The sequence below is a fragment of the Watersipora subatra genome, chromosome 7 (assembly GCF_963576615.1).
Source record: "Watersipora subatra chromosome 7, tzWatSuba1.1, whole genome shotgun sequence".
Classification (NCBI taxonomy): domain Eukaryota; kingdom Metazoa; phylum Bryozoa; class Gymnolaemata; order Cheilostomatida; family Watersiporidae; genus Watersipora; species Watersipora subatra.
Window position 1 is genome coordinate 26,552,556 of NC_088714.1, and position 20,744 is coordinate 26,573,299.

At 35.5% G+C, this 20,744-nt stretch overlaps 2 protein-coding genes across 4 annotated transcripts in view; both read left to right on the plus strand.

Annotated features, from left to right (window-relative positions):
• LOC137400036 (transforming growth factor beta receptor type 3-like) overlaps window positions 1–16,821 on the plus strand; it is a 31,114-nt gene extending 14,293 nt beyond the window's left edge. For both annotated transcript variants that reach the window (XM_068086344.1, XM_068086345.1), the window contains 8 exons: window positions 1,228–1,360; window positions 9,940–10,178; window positions 10,998–11,263; window positions 12,751–12,863; window positions 13,769–13,931; window positions 14,112–14,195; window positions 14,308–14,346; window positions 16,257–16,821. In XM_068086344.1, the coding sequence (XP_067942445.1) occupies window positions 1,228–1,360; window positions 9,940–10,178; window positions 10,998–11,263; window positions 12,751–12,863; window positions 13,769–13,931; window positions 14,112–14,195; window positions 14,308–14,346; window positions 16,257–16,496 (1,277 nt within the window). In that variant the 3' untranslated portion in view covers window positions 16,497–16,821. The remainder of the gene's footprint in view (window positions 1–1,227; window positions 1,361–9,939; window positions 10,179–10,997; window positions 11,264–12,750; window positions 12,864–13,768; window positions 13,932–14,111; window positions 14,196–14,307; window positions 14,347–16,256) is intronic.
• A 2,626-nt stretch (window positions 16,822–19,447) lies between these two features.
• Window positions 19,448–20,744, plus strand: part of LOC137399557 (ribosomal oxygenase 1-like) — a 30,249-nt gene continuing 28,952 nt past the window's right edge. For both annotated transcript variants that reach the window (XM_068085729.1, XM_068085730.1), the window contains exon 1: window positions 19,448–19,567. In XM_068085729.1, the coding sequence (XP_067941830.1) occupies window positions 19,508–19,567 (60 nt within the window). In that variant the 5' untranslated portion in view covers window positions 19,448–19,507. The remainder of the gene's footprint in view (window positions 19,568–20,744) is intronic.

A 20,744-nucleotide genomic window follows, 5' to 3' on the forward strand; every position in this document is an offset into this window, starting at 1 on the left:
CTGCATCATGGAAACTTAGTTTATGACAGTTTTTTCAACAAACACATTAGTGTTAGTTGGTAATCATGGCAGGGCTACACTGAGGCTAGAGAGGACCAGCTAAGGCCCTCGAATCACAATGCCCAAAATCTGTGCTAAAAATAACTTTAGGTAATTCATGGAGCTCATTTAAGATTTACAATGTAAGTTTGGCTTGGCGATTTTCTCAATCAGTGGCTCAGCATGAGATCTACATATGAACCCGCCCTTAGCATGAGATCTACATATTAACCCTCCCCTAGCATTTCTTGTAACAACAAAGTACCTCGCATTTCGCGTCCCGCAGATTGTCATGACTAGGATAGATAAAATATGCTGGAACTCCTTTTCTGCTTCAATGACTAGTCAATTGGCAGACAATTGTCAAGTGTGTCATCACTGGCCAGTCTAATAATTGTCATCTGGATGACTATTGTTTTCGCAGCGTCATGTACAGCGGACCCCTGCCATATGACATTAATTCGTTCTGGTGTAGGGATCGCTAGGCGACAATGTCGTATGGAGAGGTTTAGGAACCTGCATGTATAGTAATTACCTAATGCAAGCCCTAGTAAAATCAACAAAATTTTATATATGTACTGTACATATTAAAAATTAGTAACAACTAGCATAGTAACCTTAGTAACCATAGTTACTTATTCAGTGGTTGTGAGCTGCACTAAAATGCCACATTACTATGTACAGTACTGTATGTAGTTCTTACTTTCGAGACAAACGTAATGGCTAACGGTGTGAGAGATTTGACAACACCACATTCGGTACACTAGACTCTTGTGGCGCTACATAACTTAAACTTTGAATTTAATCTAAATAAATTTAGCCTATTAAACACACAAACACTTAAAGCCAAGTTTTAATAGTTTACTAAACCTAACTAATTTTGTCATCGTCTTAATTTTTTATTACTCATCTGTTTCCGACTTGGCGCTTTCTGCTTCGCTTTCACAATAACTTTTAGCTGACCTTATTTAAACATTTTTCAAACTAGTTCGACAAGAAAGACCGAGCGATGCTGGAATTTGAATTTCGAAGAGAACTTTGATGATACCGAATGGTTGGGAAAATGCCGTAATATGAAGCTGGAAAAACTTTGTATTCCTAAGCGAAAAAACCGTAAGGCATAGACGCCGTAAACTGGGGGGTCCACTCTATGTCATTTCCAACTCTTTTGGTTACTCTATTTGGCAGGAAAGAATTCAGGAAATGAGTACTTCCTGAATCCAGATGTATTTAACAATGAAAACAGAAGACAGACATTTCAAGAGCTTAAGCGACTCATAGCTGTAGACTGCCGCTCTGACAGGATAACTGTCACAGTCGGGTTAGTGTAACTACTCCATTTGGTCTACATGCTGGATCTATTTTAAGGATTTGTCTTAACTTGTCTTTCAAAACTGCTGATTTATTTTTCGCAAACACTATCTATTTTGTATGATACATCATTTTTTTATGTTAAACAATGTTGTTTTGGGTAGCACATTCATTCATAGAAACCAACTGGAAGGTGTCATGCTTTTCTAACTCAACACATAGTCTAACCTCAGTATCAGGAAGGTCAAGGTCTGTGTAGACCATTATGGCAAGAGTTACTATACCACTGCAATTGTAACTTGGCAAGAGTTACTCTCCAACTATTATTAATGTTCACTTGGCCACGGTCCTTGATCTTCTATATGATCAATTGTCACTTTGTAAAGTTGTAATATTTGGTTGAATCCATGATGCTTGATTATACACTTTGATGAACCAAGAATAACAACTGCCCTGATCATCGCAGAAGCTATGTCAAGGTCATAAGCATGAGTTGCTAACTTCAGTGCTTGCACACTTTTATCTCCTTTTTTGATATTTTCAGTTTTCTTGTTTGTCAAAGCATTTTAATAATGAAAATATTTTATCATTGCTTGCAACTCGTTCGCCATTTTTATTTTACTGCGATGCTGTTTTTGGAAACCATCAGATCAATTTTTCCTGGCTGGTGTTTTTCCATGAGCAATATGTCCTCGGTCGGGTCGGTCTTTAAAATTATATCGCAACAATTGTTTCAACCCGATTTCTAGCTGTCTTTTCTGGTATGTTGTCAGTCAATGGAAATATTTTCTCCGATCTTCTAAAGAAGTGCCCCGCTTCAGCCAAACTGTATGTTTTCAATGTTGGCAGCGGCGGTTGACCAAGGCAGCAAGCTGAATGAAGCATAAAAGCTTTCTACCTTTTTGGACACTCCCAATTTTGTTTGACCAGATGCAATCTTAACTCGTGTTTGATTGGACAACAAATCATTAGATAATGCAGTAGTTGCTTTATTTTTCGTTAATGGTTGACTCATTCGAGATGCAAAATGCAACCGCTGGACTCGATACAAAATAGATGGAACAGTTTTACTTTCTGATTTTGATGTGGCTTCTTGTTACAAACTTTGGCCGAGATGTGTACCCTTTGGAATTGTTATTCCAGTTGCTACTTGGCCAACCCATTATGTATAGCACTTTTAGTGAGTAAATTTGTGTCATGACGGGTGGCTTAATGCTGGTTCGCACTCTATCGCCATATCTCGGCGTTGATGCCACAATACTTCAGTGATCGTCGATAATAACAATGTTCAGACTATCCCAAACCCATCCGCGTTTGCATGAGGAAATACTCCGTGATGTAGTGTTCTCATTTCTCTTTTTAAATTTTCGCGAAGAAATCGCTTTGTTTTCGTCTGCTCAAATCAAAAACTAGTCCCGCAGCGACTATCGTAAACAGAAATAAATAAATCACGCTATCCGCAACTGCTAATTATTATCGCTGAAATGATTCATATTAAAAAGGCGGTCGTCGGTGCTCGGAAAATATTGGGAAAGTTTGACAGCTTTAAATTTTCACGACGTGTCGGCGTTGCTTTGTCGATGCCATCGGTTTACGCTTCACATAATCGATGATGAACGCCGAAAGGGAAACGCCGTCACACTGCGATAGGCCTATAGTCTGAACCAGCCTATAGCGTTCTTTTTATACAAAGCGACCTGGAAATGATGAAAGTCCTGAAGCAAATGTCATACATGTGAAAGAACTTGCGGTTTGAGCAATCCTCGATGGCCAATCACTATCCCCGAAGTGGTAAACATAGCACACGCTGTCGTAGATGCTCGGAGAAGATGCCCGGAGAAGATGCTCGGATGTTTGACAGCTGCAATCATTCACAAAGTGCCAGCGTTATCTCGACGATGCCTTGGTTTACAGTGTATATAATCACCGAATCACCATCGAAAGAACAATGGTGACATAGTATGGACCAGTCTTTACCCGAAAAAGCTAGTCACCGTCATCAGCTCTGGCAGCAACTAGGCTGCGGCTGTGCTTTGTGTTTCTAGCACATTATGTTTGACCCTATATTTATCAGATCATTATTAGCGTTTACGCATTACTGTTACTTTGTTTATATAAGCAGGACTCCTCTGGGTGCCCCTTGTGACCAAACTCTTTGCTCAACTACTAGCTAATCCAATTATTTTTGTTTTCATAACTCGGCCTCTGTTCCTAGTTACATAAGGCTATTCAATTAGGGACTGTTTGTGTGTAAATATGCGAATGTGACCTTGAGCGTATCACCTTGCATTTGAAAGTGTAGAATCGACAAACACCGAGGTGTTATTTTATTTGAATACTAATGATCTTATTCAAGAATGTTCTGGAAGCACGAGGTCTATTCAAATAAATCCATTTAATACATTGCTTGACAGTTGCTTGTGACTGTAAAATGTAAGGGCGCTATTAAAGCATTTTGTTATAGGATGGGCTGGCTGCAAGCATCCAGTTTGCTTCTTTATCTAAAACTCGCGCTTCAGTTAGCGTGTGACTATCGGTTAGTAAAATCACAATCTCGCTTTCATGCATTTTATGGATCACAGGCCCAAGTATGGTAGGGAGGAAAACTCCGTTTGAAGAAGCAGTTGAAATTGGGCTTTTTAACAAATACTATAACCTATGCAAATAATATAATAAGTACGTGTACAATAATTCTTAAAACCAAAATGAATGGGAACTATTGGTGCAGATGATAGATGTGCTAGACCGCTATGCTAAAAGTTGCGAGTTCGAATTCCTATGATGCAATTTGTACTCTATCTCTAGCCGTGCTTGGGACAGACAGACGGACAAAAACGGGTCATATTATAAAAAAGATTAGCCAATGTACGTTGAACTTAAAAAGCGGTTGTGACAATTACAACATGTACATGTTTTGGAATAGCAGCTACAAAAGAAATAATTTGACTTAAAGCGGGAGTAATCTTCTCCTGGAGTAATTATGTTCATCCAGCATCCGTGCACACTAGCACGAGTCCAGATCAATGAAAAGGAAAATTACTGTCAATACTAATAGCCTTCTAGCCAACTATTTCCTCGACTTACTAAAATGAATTTTATGCTATGTGCAGTATATTTTACTGCATCATATACTAAGTTTCTATATAGTGATGTAGCGATGTAAGCGACCCCATGGGTGCGCCAGTGCTGAAGGCTACGGGCCGACAAGCGGATCATGTTTCTATAAGGGACTATTAGTAGAGCAATGGTTGTGCAATGCGTCATGAAGCAATAAGAGAGTAATACCTCCGCGCAAGTGTCCCGCCATCGATCGCGTTTCCATGGCACAAAGATGGCAGGTCACACAGGTGTTCTGCTTCCTAACATTGAATAACGACAGAATGAGAGCAACACAACTGTTTCCATGATGGAGTTGCAGCGCCATATAGGGTGTGTTACTATGCTATCCCTGTATGAACATTTTGTAATTTTTTGGATCCTAGGTTTTTGTGAAGATTTGAGTAGGATAGCCTCACGTCTATCTGAGAAACAAATCTTATCATGAATATAGTTACAGCTGTGTTGATATTAAATCCAATTTTAAGTGGGCATTGCTATAGAATTAAACTTTTTTTATTATTTTATTGGCCATAATTTTATTTTAAACAGAAATGTTTGTAACTATGCCACACGAGAATCATAAAAAGGACAACAGTTAGACAATAAAATCAAATATACATTTTAACATAGCCTACAGCTTTTAAAATACCTTTCTCTGTTAAGAGAACGGATATTAGGTGAACATTGCTTAAAGAGCTAGCGATAATATTTTCAAAATAATTGTTAGAGTTTGTATGCAATTTATTCATATAGCATAAGTTGAAGTGAGGTGGAAACTTGCAAATACATGTATATATTTTTCTTTACATAAAACTGTCAAATAAAACGTGACCTATATATAAAATGACTATAACCTCTGTCTGTGATATTTGTAGTTTTAATCAATGTATGTCCGTTATAGTAGACACCATGATCTCCTAAAATTATCTAAATGGTTAACATAAAATGTGTTAGGTATTTTAGTACCATCCAAGTACAATTGACCAAAAAGGATATATACATGTACTTCGTATATATATTTTTAATACTTTATCTAAAATAATTAGACTTGAAACAACAATGTTTTTAAGACTATGCCATACGAGAATCATAAAAAGGCATCAGTTAGTCAGCCAAATAAATAATTTAATATATTATTTATTTATATTATATTTATATTGTATATATAATACACAAAGTGTTTTTTTTTGGTTGGTACAGTTAGCCCGAGGCTTTGGAACGTGGGCAAGGGCTTCGTGTGTCTTTGTACTAAAGATATCCATGTTGTGTTCATCTAAACAGGCCCAGGTTTTGCATTGAGTGACTGAGCGAGGAGTACATAAATATATTAAACACAAAGCACAAGAGTGTCAATTTGTTGGTGCTGTACCCCTGAATTTTGTAAATGCAAGAAATGTGCCATGACTAAAAAATTGTTGAAAATCACTTGTCTAGACAATGTATAAAATTTTAATAAAGTTCCATGATATCATGTCGTCGGATCAGCTCTAGCTCTAAACAGGAAGTGAACACTGCTCCGGGCCTACAAGTCAAAACTGTAACAAATAATATATCAAAGTTATCAAATCTGACGCATCACAATGCTAAATTGTCCTTAATTCAGCCAAGTTATTACTCACTGAGAATCACCATGCTTATGGCAGCTGGTGATCTCCAAAGAAATAAATCACAAATATTTCAAGTTATGTCATGGCATGTTATCATTACTCATTAATGCTCAAACTGGTTCATAATCTATATGACTTAGAATCATGCTTTTCTTCCTCTAAGCCTAGGATTTAGTCAGAAAAAACAAAACTTCATCCCACCGATCTAGTGCTTTTCCTAGATCTAGATGTTTTGGCTCTATTTTGTGTGGCGCTAACACTTCTGGCCTCATACAGCTGGGCGTCGAAACAAACGAATCATTTTGAGCGACTGAACCATATGATAGAGTATAGATAAAATAGATATTATATTTATTGTAAATATTATATATTATTATTGCAGTGTATGGATTTATTTAAGCTAGGAAAGTATTTAAACATTTTGACAATAATGCAAACCATAATACAATGTTTAAAATCCGATCTTCGATTAAAAAAATTAATAAACTTATTCAAAAGATGTTCAAATAATGAATTCTAAGATTGATTACAGCAATGAATAATAAATATCGACAGCCAGTAATAATAATAAGCGGCAGCCAACAATCGGGTGCCAATATGATTCATTGGAAATAATTTGAAGCCCAATAGTTGGCACTGAAAGATCGACGCCAAATCGATCCATTACGTTATCACAGTGTGGTTTTAAAATGCCATTCAGAGAGGACTTACAGAGTGTTAATCTGTGCCAATGTTCCTGTCAGCCTGCTTGTTATTAATCATAGATCTATTGTGTATCTGTCTATGATTCAAATTTGATCCGTTTAAAAAAAGTCGTTGTTGGGAAAGTTGAGATGTTTGTCTAAACTGTGACACTTCACAAGATGGATTACTTTTTATCAAATAGGCCTACCATGTTACTATCGCTATTGTTTTCATGTACAATGCAGTTAGGTTAAGTATGGTGAGGATATTGTGTTTTCACATGTACATATATACTTAGGCATGACTCATTCCGATTCAGCAATTATGACATGAAAACTCTCACTCAGTGACTGTTCTAGCGCAAGTTAAATCGATCCTCTATAAAATCGACCTGGGTAAAATATAAATGTGAGATATTTGTTAGTTGGACCTGCACACTTCGCCTGAGCGATCTTTGTTAATCCAGTACATGACAGCTCATTCTGTATTGATGGGTGTCAATGTAATAGTTTTAAAGATTAACTGAAGTCGGTTATGTGAAGTCGGCAGCAACAATTATAGATGGCCTTATGTGTCTGAGAATTTTGGGCTATGTTTACTGCTTTGTAATTTTACAGCGACCTTTTCACACAAGCCGGTTGATCTTTCAAGGTCATCTTTTATACATAAAATCTTTGTAACAGAATCGATGTTCTAAGTTGTATCCGTGTAATTATATCTATTTTGTTTCTGTTAATCTTTGCTGACGTGATGTCAACTTATGGCTATCTTTTTATAGATCTTCCGATATATTGACCGTTTGTTGATGAAATTGTTGTCATGGACAGCATCACATGAGACAGAAAGCCTAATTTATAGTTTTGATGCTGATGCTTTCTGTAGTACGTTCTAAAATCTAGACACAGGTTCATTATCAGTATAAAATATTGTTGGATTGATATCCCTACTACATGTACTTTATATTTCATATCCCCACTAAATGTAGGCCTACTCTATATTTCATATCCTCACTACACGTACTCTACATTTCATATCCTCATATCTCTGTATTCATATTCTTACATCTCTGTATTCATATTTTCACATCTGTATATTCATATTCTCATATCTGTGTATTCATACCTTCACATCTATGTATTCATATCCTCACATCTGTGTGTTCATATCCTCACATCTGTGTATTCATATCCTAACATCTGTGTATTCATTTTCTCACACCTGTGTATTCATATCCTCACATATGTGTATTCATATCCTCACACCTGTGTATTCATATCCTCACATCTGTGCATTCATATCCTCACATCTGTGCATTCATATCCTCACATCTGTGCATTTATATCTTCACATCTGTGCATTCATATAACAATGGTTATGTATTCATATCCTCATGGCTCTGTTTAGATCCTCGTGTGGGTATCTTCTTAGGAACAGGCACTAGCAGTGTTCGTCATTTTTTGAACTTGGGTTGGTTTGGATTACATAAAAGTAGATGTGCAACTACATCACACACATGCTAATATATGTCGCTTTTAGGTTTCCTTTCATAATATTTAGCAATAATTTTTATTAGCGTGTCACTTGTAGTTATACTACATGTGATTAAAGTTGAGACGAATTATTAAATATGGTTGTTGCTATCATTAAATATGGTACAGTCAAACATGGATAACTCGGCCACGGATAGCTCGAAAACATGGTTAATTCGAACAGTTTCTTTGGTCCGTTCCCACGTAATGATAAATTGCTATAGATAACTCGAACTCAACACTGTTAATTCGAACTGTTTTTTTGCCCAACGGCTACCGAAACGGTTGTTATCGCTTTAGAAAATCACTTTATTCAAAGCCATAGAGGTAAACCTCATATTTTCGTAATTCATAAGCGTTGTTATTACCACCATCGGCAAAATAATTTTGTCAACGACTTTTCTAAAGGTTTGGTCAAATTTGATTTATACTGCTATACGATTAATAGCACGGACTTGCCGGGTCACGCGCGCAAGGATTTTCGCCACGCACATACAAAACAAAAACAGCATGTTGTTTTGTATGTGCGTGGCGAAAATCCTTGAGTGCGTGACCCGGCTAGCCCGTGACGAATAGTTTTTCGACGTTGATTCCGTGTTGAATCAACGTCGGAGTGTTGAATGTTTAAAACGTCTTAAGAATTGTTTTTATTAAACGTATACGTGTCTTAGCTAAAAAAAACTATTCATCGTTTGACCTAAACACAGAATACGTGTGTACATTCAATAAGTATCCATTCAAAAAGCGTGAGTGATATACAATGTACCGTAAAACCTCGTAAAACGTTTAATTGAACTGCCTCGGAGTGTTGCTCTTAACGAATCCCAGGTAAAGTAAAGGATTTTTCTTTGGTAACTTTTTCTTGAAGTTGCATAAACTTCAAGAAAAGTCGGCAAAATTGATTGTGGGTAAAACGCTCAAAAGAAAAAGATGTTTTTTCTTTTGAGCATTTCAACAACGATCAAGTTTTGCCAATGTCAATCTAAAAAAACGTCCTGGCAATAACATCACCTCAAACAACAAACCAATCTCAAGTGATAGAAAAATCTCTATACTTTTTGATAAAAACGTTTTAAACTTTACATTAGAAGCATTTAATTTGAAACAAGCCATTTGTGCTTTTGATTTATATTATAGTTTGCATATGTACATGTATCTACTAATAAATAAGTAAATACATGGACTTGTGACAGTGCTCTGATAACTTGAATGCTCTGATAATTCGAACACTTTTGCTCGGTCCCGTGAAGTTCGAGTTATCCATGTTTGACTGTATCTAGAAGTCGCAGTGAAGTGAGTCAATCTCATTGCAAATGGTTTTAGTTTTCAGAGAGCTCAGCATGAAAGTGCAATGTAGTTTTATTTTACACTAAGGGGTTTGTCACTCGAGTGGAGATTTGTTAAAAGTAGATCAACTCAAGTATATTTAGCAGCTTAGAATTGACATCTATGTTTCCCAGAGGGCCGGTTCCTTCTGCAAGCTATGTACCCAGCAATTACGGCAATAGTTCTTCTAACAAGGTCAATCGTGGGCTAGCTCCCAGAGGCTATCTTATTATTGGTTTAAGCCAGTCATCATGGGAACGCTGATGATTATTACTGATGCTGAAATTACCTGCCAACGTTGTCATGTCAATCAACTAGCTATCACGTGATGTACGTTATTGTAGGAGTGCGCCCTTGCTTGATATTGGCATCGGGCCAGACCAAATGGCAATGGAAAAAGGTTGCGTCTTTACCTCAAATGCTGATCACTACAGCTCGGCTCTGGAGTTTGAAGGCAACATGTGTGGCTCCAGGGATAGGGTAGACTCACACACCGGACTCCGTACGATAAATAACAGTGTTGTCTTCAAACCACCCGTTGTCAGAAGCACAGATCAGCATATTTTCTATGATGATGATGAAGGTAAATGATGTCTGTGTACTGAGGCTAGCATGCATGAAAGGGAAGGAGTGTGTAGCTGCCATCTTGACCTGCCAAGGACATGTGTGTCCTGGGGCTAGCACGCGTGAAAAGGAAGGAGTGTGTAGCTGCCAACTTGACCTGCTATATAGTTATTGTCAAGTTGTACTCGTAGACATTACAGAATTGAAAAATGATGGTTGTAATAGTCTATATACGTATAGTTATCCATTGTGTAGCATTTTCTATTGCTTTTCTTCCCATTTTTTGAATTCCATGTACTATTAAAAAAGTTTTTGTCTGGCAATGGCTTATTCCAGTTTTACTACGTTGATCAAACCAAACAATGGACTATTAGTGTGTAAAGGATATATGAAGTTATACCATGAAATAAATACTCTTAAAAGAGTAATAATTGGATTTCTAAGAACAGCATCAAAATGCCAATTTTTTAACATGAAAGATAAAATTTGTATAAATATCAGTCTCGACATCTAGAATTATTTCCAACATACAATATCTGAAGTTACTAGAAGCATTATATATGTATGCAGTTTTCCCACACTTATTTGCCCTGTGTTGTTTGAACAATAGTAAACATCGATAGCGCCACACCAACTTTTTATTGTTTCAATATTGTGGATTCCAAGGAAATTGTTGCAAGCAGTTACAGTGGAGAAAGAAAATAGGCAATGCTTTCCTTTAAATGAACTCACGAAATCATGAAACCTATTATTATAATGTAGGTATTACCTCCCCATCTACTTATTCCTGTAAAAAATTTCAGACTTTAATTGAATTTTTTACTTTCTCCTTTTGCAGATTCAGAGGCTTATAGCTCAGGTAGTGGTGAAGCTGAAGTTTTCTCTGATCTGCACACCATCAGCATTCCCTTTGCATGCACATATGAAGTCGTTAAAAACGCTCCTCAGCAGTATCACCCAATTACTGCACCTCAACATGGCTTTCTTTCCGATTCTCCAGCTAACAACATTTCCTATAAACTACGCGTGTTCAACAATAAAAAGTTTACTAAACCATTTCAAGCGACTCATTCCGTTTCGATGGGAACTACATTATACATACAGGTTTGCCTGCAATGTTACATCATCTTTCAATTGTGTCTAGAGTTATCTTCTCATATTGTCATTCCACTTGTTGCTGTTTTAGGTAAATCATTATGTAAACGATTACACAATGGTGTACACAATTACGCAGTGATCAAGCGATGATTACTATGGTTATAATTTTTTGATGAAAAGCTTTTTTGTGCTTGTAGAGCTTTTGACATTGAATAGTGTACAAAAAACTTGACAATAATTGAAACGAAAACGATGTTAAAAACAGCACTACCTAAGATAATTTTTGCAATATTTCATATTAGCTATTATTGCAGATTCTCTTGTCATATGGATAGTCATGATAACTAGTACAGTTGAATAACAATAACGGAAACTTAATAATAACTTAATGGAAACATCTAAATATCTTTTCATAACGAATTCATATGTTGCCCATTGTTTAAAGTGAGAAAACCTTTTTTATAGAACATTTTACGCAACTAAATGTCATGCTGAAAATTATGTCTATTTTTACCAAAATTAAATTTGAAACCGTTGTCTGCAAGATATTTTGAGTTTCATTTTTTAAAAATATAAAATTAGGCAATCAAAGCCTCATTGTAGATTTCACCAGATAAGCTGATCGAAACCGTGATTTTTTGGTAAAAGTTGATCATAATAAAATGAATGTACAACTTCTCCTTGCTTAGGTTCACCTGCCTGTGTTTGTTAAAGTAGCGTAATGAACAGTATTATGAGCTCATCAATCAGTAAATATGGGTTCAAATTCTCCTGTTTGTTAGTATGGTTTAGATTATTTTTCTCTTTTTAATTTGTTGTTTCTTTGTTTGCTATAGACGCTAGATAGTAAAAAATTGTGAGCAGACAACTTTGAATATTCATATACACATGTACATGTGAAATTCATTTTTTAGTTAGTTCATGTAAAATTTGTGCTGTTTTCCTTATTCATAGAGCTTTTTCTACGATCGCTAAATCTAGTGACAAACTCTCATGGATGGTCAGAGCACGGATAAGTCCACTATGGCTTCCTGTTTCCTTATTTGCAAATTGAGAAGAAATTGGAGTGTCATCTAAGCAGCAACTGCTATTTGTTATTATAACGTTTTAATTCGAGTACCAGCAAAACTTCTATATCTGACTGTGTTTGTATTATTAAATATGTTTAATACTATGCAAACAAAATAACATGTATTTACTATTTTTGACTAAGCTAGTAACATTGAGCCAGGCAGCTCCCTCTTTGCAATTCTAAACTTGTTAGCGTCAGCTTAGAATTAACTACTAAATAGGCGTCAGTAAAAACATTTAGCTGTTACTATTTGGTTGTAGTGTTGAGCAATTAGCATTACCCATTACAATTGTATCATTTTTAAAACATAACATATGAGGTTTGAGAATTTATTATTATTCAATCAGAATGCCCCGAGTAACACTAAAATGATACATAATGTATATACCTACTATGTTGACATTTTTGTTATGGATTGTAGATTCGAGCAGATAATGCTGGTGGTAGTGGAGGCAATTTCTTTATCCACAATTGCTATTTCGAGTCAGAGGAAGGATCTCTCAGCTCCTCAACACCATATTTTATTAGAAATGGGTATGCAATTGATGTTAATTCTAATGGAGTTGTTTGTCCACAACAAAGGATAGACAACTTCCTGCTCAACATGTTAAACAAAAAGAAGTTGTCAATGTCATATTGGGTCCGATTAAATTTTGTCATTATGTACATACAGTCTAACTCGAATAACTCGCCCTTGGATAGCTCGAACGCATGGTTAACTCGAACGGATTTTGTTGGTCCGTTCCCACGCAATGATAAATTGCTTTAGATAGCTCGAACTTAACATTGTTAACTCGAGCAGTTTTTTGCCCAACAGTGACCGAGACGGTTGTTATCACTTTAAAATATCACTTTATTTCAAGCCATAGAATTAAACATTAACTTTTAGTAGTTCTTCGGCGTTGTTATTACCATCATTGGCAAAATATTTTTGTTAACGACTTTTCTAAAGGTTTGCAAAAAATTGAATTTTACCAAACATCCGCTTTGAAAACATTAGCCTTTTGAAAGCAAGGAAAAGCGAGGCAACCTTCGGATAAACTTGAAGTAAAATTGGCAAAACGGATCTTGGTTAAAACGCTCAAGAAAAAATGATGTGTTTTTCTTAGCATTTTAACCGTGATCTAGTTTTGCCAATTTCAACCTGAGAACGTCCTAGCAGTCACATCACCTAAAACAACCAACAAGTCTCAAGTGACAGAAAAATATCTATATTTTCTGATAAATTTTTTTAAAACTTTACATGAGAGGCCCTTTAACTTGCAACAAGCAATCTATGCTTTTGATTTATATATAGTTTGTATATGTACATGGATCTAGTGATAAATACATGCACTTGAGACAGTGTTCTGATAACTTGAACGCTCTGATAACTCGAACACTTTCGCTCGGTCCCGTGAAGTTTGAGTTATTTAGGTTTCACTTTATATGTATTGCAGCTGCCCTATTGACCCAACAGTAATCTTTATGGAGGAAAACAGGACGAGTAAGGAGAGGCTGTTTAGTCTGAAAATTCACAGTCTAAACGGAGCACGAGCATCATTCAGCTGTGACCTACAGCCATGCTCACTTGCTAGATCACGCCATGTCGGGCTGCCTCAGGTTGGACATCATTTGTAATTGTGTTTTTAAAACTGATCCATAAAGATTAATAGTTTACTAATCTTTGATAGTTTCCATATTTATAGGAAGTCATCTACCAAGTTGTTCGCACAGCTTCGATTACACCTCATGCGATGCATATTTTTATGTAACATTCCAAACTAGTCTGTTATATTTTAGTGTGGCGGTCAGATGTCTTACTGCACATCTAAATTCACAGGCCACAATAGGCAGGTTTCTGTTGACTGGCCGTACAGCTTGAAGGTATCCAACATACATTTTTAATACAACCGTGTGTGATGTTTGATCGCTTCAACTTTCTGTTTTTGTTTCTGCTTTTCTTGACAGATTACATGATTGTTTGTCATTGTTGCAGGGAGAAGGATGTCAAAAAGCTACTTCGTGTAACTGCTATGTAAGTATACTTGCTAACGATACAAGACATATGTCGCAGGTAGTTGTATGTTGGCTAATTAGAACTAAGTGGATATTTCATGGTGCAGATAAAAATGGCTGCAAAATTTCATATTGCGACAATATTTCTCAACCCTGGAATGTCTAAAGAGTTGGCACGGATCAAGCTAGATAGATATTATGTAATGTTATTTCATTAAAGTCAAAAAAGATTTTTTAATATTCTCAGCAAAGTAAACTTATCAAATAAACTTACACTGAGACGGCAAACATTCAAGTAAAGTTCTTTACAGCAAATTATACAAGAGAAATCAATTTATTAGGCTTCCAGCACTTCAGCAATTCACTCAAGCTAAACTACACCAATTACATTGTTTTTATCTGCCATCAAATGACTGGTCGAAACCATAGTTGTTTTTGTGGCATGCCTAAATATGCATGTACATTGTAGCCAGCTAGAAAAGAGCTAATGCTTCAAATTACTTGAAAGTTAATGATTCTACATAAAAGCTTTGTTTAACAACAACCTTTTAACAGATTGCTTCACCCAAATATGGTTCAACAGGTCCTTTACAAATTGCAGGTTGAGTTGCTATCTTTGTGTATGGTATATCATAACACGGGGCAACTAAATGTCAGACATTGTTAAGAAGCACGCTATCTGGCAGCGTGTGGAAGCAGAGTCTGTACGGATTACTACATCTTGGCCTTCACAATCATATTATTGTGTTAAGATTATCGTGTTTAAATTATTATGTATAGAATTTTGTGTTAAAATCATCATGTTAAGATTATTGTGTTAAGGCTATCATGTTCAGATTATCCTGTTCAGATTATTGTGTTAAGGCTATCATGTTCGGGTTATTGTGTTATGATTCTCATCTTCAGATTGTGTTAAGATTATCGTGTTCAGATTATCTAGTTTAGATTGTGTTAAGATTATCTTGTTCAGATCATTGTGTTTAGATTATCATGTTCAGATTGTTGTGTTATGATTATCATCTTCAGATTATTGGGTTAAGATTATCGTGTTTAAATTATTATGTACAGAATTTCGTGTTAAAATCATCATGTTAAGATTATTGTGTTAAGGCTATCATGTTCAGATTATCCTGTTTAGATTATTGTGTTAAGACTATCATGTTTGGGTTAATGTGTTATGATTCTCATCTTGAGATTGTGTTAAGATTATCGTGTTCAGATCATTGTGTTTAGATTATCATGTTCATATTGTTGTGTTACGATTATCATCTTCAGATTATTGTGTTACGATTATCATATTCAGATTATTGGGTTAAGATTATCGTGTTTAAATTATTATGTACAGAATTTTGTGCTAAAATCATCATGTTAAGATTTTTGTGTTAAGGCTATCATGTTCAGATTATTGTGTTAAGACTATCATGTTCGGGTTATTGTGTTATGATTCTCATCTTCAGATTGTGTTAAGATTATCGTGTTCATATTATCTTGTTTAGATTGTGTTTAGATTATCTTGTTCGGATCATTGTGTTTAGATTATCATGTTCAGATTGTTGTGTTAAGATTATCATCTTCAGATTATCGTGTTAAGATTATCATCTTCAGATTATTTGGTTAAGATTATCGTGTTTAAATTATTATGTACAGAATTTTGTGTTAAAATCATCATGTTAGGATTATTGTGTTGAGGCTATCATGTTCAGATTATCCTGTTCAGATTATTGTGTTAAGACTATCATTTTCGGGTTATTGTGTTATGATTCTCATCTTCAGATTGTGTTAAGATTATCGTGTTCAGATTATCTTGTTTAAATTGTGTTTAGATTATCACCTTCAGATTATTGGGTTAAGATTATCATGTTCAGATTAATGTGTTAAAATCGTCCGGTGAAGATGTTCATGTTGAGATTATCCCATTCTATTTATTAGGATGATGGAATAAGGAATTCAGAAGTGAGTGATAGAACAGAGGTAGAGCTCTGGATGGTTATACTCATTGCAATTGCAGCCTTCTTCATAGGTTCACTGGCTATGGGTGTTCTCTGGTGCTTCTATAGCAAGAATGGTACTCAAAGTGAGGTGGTAGACTCTGCTCAAAGTCAACAGCAAAAACCACCTGACGTACGGTGCAAGCTTATGAACTCTTCTGTTCCTGCTCATGTAATCTAGAATCTCAGGCTAAAACTGTACATAATGCATTAGTATTGGGTTTTATGTATAGTTTTATGATGTCATATTTAGTTTCTAATAATTATAGTTTTTGACTATGATTAATATATGTTATTAGTTATACTGCTGAGTTACAATCAAAAAACTGTTAGATTATATAATTTTTGCAATAATTTATATTTATGATTGAATACTTTCAGTGGATAGTTTTGTTATTTGCTCTTGTTGATACAGATAAGATCTGATGCAATTGCAGCCAATTTGTTCCAAATTTAAATTATGTATGCTTCTTTATCTCAGAAAATAAAATGAAAGCTCAGTCACAGACAAATATAATGGCTGGTGTAGCATTTGTTTGTGATACAATAGAGACGTGAGTAGATAACTTTAGAAATCAAACTTTTTCCTGGCAGATGAATCCCGTTTATCAGGAGTTTTCAGTATGCAGTCTTTAAGGAGACGAAAGATAGTACAGTTTTGCAAGGGAGAGTTGTGTCTCTATGCCTGATTCTTCCCGGTTTATTTATTACTAGCCAAGGGCCTAGGGTTGCACTGGTAACAGAATCATTACCTAATGAATTTGAGTAACTTACCTGGAAAACTAGATCTTTACTAAAACCTTCACTAAAGCAATACCCACATTTTGGGCCAGCTCAACAATCATTACGCGTAACGGTCAACAGTGCTAGTTATTAACCCCAAGCAAGCGCTTTAAACCTGAGTATTTTAACCAATGTAATAGGTATTTACTTAATGAGTCCTTTGTATTCCGTGTAGCTTAATGGTTAGCTTAACCTTGGCTTAATGGTTAAGTTCCCCGCCTCTAGATCTGGAGGTCCCGAGATCAAATCCAGTGTCGTGCAGGTTTTCATTGCTAGATTTTAGTTGCTATAACTGGACACAGGGTACAACAAAAAGACAAATTCTGAGGTTTTATATATCACAGAATTCAATATATCGATATATAGATTGATTGAAATAACAAAGAGTAGCAATGTTAGTTTCTCCGAATTCTTAAACGTGAGAGTTCAAATTATCTGACTAGCTGTCTGTCCACTAGACTTGAAGGTTGACTCACAACAAAATTCACATAACAGTCATTTGGTATCAAAAGGTTAACCATGTCTTTCTCTGCTATGCTGTATGTACAAAATATGTGGAAATATGATTACAATCTTTCAAAAGCTCAAAAACGAACAGTTAATCGCAGCCATCAGGAAAATGCCCTAGGTTGGAATCCCTCTCAAAATGGCTCAAATGTGACGTAGTTGAACACGATGTGCATCTGTTTACACTTTCATGCAACCTCATTGATCAAAATAATTTCATAAATATACTTCACGTATTCAATAAAACCATGTCTATTGTCCTTACGTGACTATTTCATTATCGTTGTAATGCTGTCATAGTGAGCACTGATATCTCAAAACCTAGCCTGAAAATTAGTTTAAATTTTTAACCTTGGCTTGAAGGAGTGTATATCATCCTCTGATGAACATGAGGAACCTGTTGGTTACCTGTGATAGTCGAAAAATGCTGCAAAAATTGTTCGCGCTATTTGGCAGAGAGTATAGGCCACATGATCAGATTACGACTAGATGATTAGACCAAGCCGAAACAAAACTGTAAAGTAGCGAGCATCTATATTTAATAAGGGCTTTCCGGTAGAACCCGAAGTGTTTGTCATAAACTAGTGCTATGAGACGTTTTATATCGAGCCTTTTATTGGCCTTTCAATTCCTGTGATAACATCACATGTCAAAACAATAACCATGTCGAGTTGAGTAGGTCATCGAAATAAAGGGATTCCAACCTACAACGTTTTTGTAATAGCCGCGATTAACTGTTCGTTTTTTAGCTTTTAAGAGCTTGTAATTACATTTCCACATATTTTGCACCTACAACGCAACAAAATAAGACATGGTGAATCTTTTGATACCAAATAACTGCAATGTGAATTTTGTTGAAAGTAAACCTTCAAGGTGGTAATAAACATTTATCACAGGACTATGCTTACTTTCAATACTTTCAATATATGATGATTACGATGCCCTAAAGTCGGATAATTTGTGACTTTGTCACACTCTTTGGTTTTTGTATATTTAGTTGCTTTTGTGAATATAGAAAATAGCCTACATAGATTATAAATTTACAGCAAAAAGCTTTCGGCTTTTCAAGTATCAGAATTGTTATTGAAGCTTGTTAAGAATTTTATAACTGCTTACAATAGTTTATAGTAGTATTTTAACAATTTACCAGTGCATAGATGTCTTTTATAACTGATGCTTAAAAGTTTATTCATATAAAATTAATGCTAATACAGGAAGCTTATAGTAGCTTGATTTTTGTTATGGCTAGCATTAATTTATACTTTTCTTCGGTTATATATTTGAAAAAATGGATCACAATTTTACCAATTATATGTGCTAAACAAAAACTGAATAGAAAAAATTCTGTATCTACTGTACATGCAATTGGCAATTCATGAACATATCACGATTTTTACATTTTAGAGTTATCTCCACAAACTGCGCGTTGTGTTGTCAGAGTTGTTCACTCTCTAAAAGAACATCAAATTACCTATGTTTTTCATATAATTTATTGTAATAATTTTGGCAGTGGTGAAACTCTCAGCCATGAAGCAGCTACAACGTTTGTGCAAAGCTTAGATCACTTGTCATAAAATCAATCTATTAGTAAGCGTTGACGATTTTAAGAAGAAAGCCGATTTTAAGAAGACGATTTTAAGAAATTTTTAAAATGCCGCGCAGTGTAGCGAACAGGCATACGTGCGGCGGTGACTACCGGATGCAATGCATTGTTTACGACGTTTGTACCGTAGCATTTTTCTTTTGCATACTCAGGACTCGGTCCGATTCCTAGCGTATCTACTTTAGAAATATTTGTATGAAAAAAGCTACGGCCAAGGATGCTCAGCAAAACGTGATTTCGTTGAATTAGTAAAGTGTGCCGTGTTGGTAGCAGAACACAAAAGCTTTTAAATCTTAACTATGGTGAAAAGTTCAGGTTGCCAGAAGGTTTCTGCATTTGCTGTAGCTCAAGCTGAAGTGGTGAGTTTTAAAAACATTTTTTTCAATGTAGTCAAAAAAGCATTCGAAGATTTTGTTCAAACTCAGCTGTAGGTAGGCCTGCCAACTCTCACGCATAGAAAAAATGAAAAAGAGTGAAAAGTCCGTGAGATTTTTGCGCCAATTTCCACAATTTTATATATGCTATCATTGATACATCAATTGCCCCAAAACCAAATCTCAAGCATTGCCCCATTCTTGGGTTGGCAGTCCTGGCTGTAGGCTGTTTAAAATGTATGTTTTATTTTATAGTTATATAGCTTTTAATTGTTGATTGGTAATAGTTTTCTAAAAGATGATGTTTCATATCATTATCAATTATAGTATCGCCATCACATGTTCTCAGTTTTATTCTACTCACTGCAGTGCTATTATCAGGTTTTTGAAAAGCTCAAATTCTTTTTTCAGATGGGTTATACTTAAAGCAATTCCTTGAACCTAATTCATTATTGTAATTAATAGTTTTTTGTGCTACTACCCTTCACCTCTTGCTCATAGACTAGACTAGCCTAATGTATGTCTGGCTGAATAAATGCACATTTTGCATAACCACAATCACCAAAGCATAATTTTGTTTGCTAAATGCATTTGGCAATAAGTAGTAGATCTATGATTGTTATCATATGTTATGGATATCAAGACGCTTTTTTCGAGTGAATAAGTCGGATCATAAAATTTGCTCTCATACAGGGTTCATATTTTGCAGAATATGAACCCTTGTAGCTATGTCAGCTCACTGGCAAGAGAGTATTCAGAACTCACAATAGGCATATCATAAATAGTTAAGCGCTTGTTAACAGTTCCTGGTTACAGATGTGATACAACCCTTCTATACACTTCGTAAAAAAAACTTTGCATTTTTCAGACCCGAAATCTCACTTTTTTGTTGTCCTTTGCAATCATACAGTTTTGTAAAAAAAAGTCATGTGGGGGTCCTCCCATGTTTTGTGACGATTCCGACGACAGGGATATTTAAAAAGTGACAGACGAGACGACCATTTATCAATGTAGGTGACGAGGTTTGCGTAAGTAGGATTACTAAAGGTACGGCTGCACGTAACGAATTTTTCGTTGGTTCTGAGTTCTGGCCGAAATCACGAAAAACGCAGAATTAATCGGTCGAAACTCACAGAATTATTTGAGCTGTGCATGCCCACCG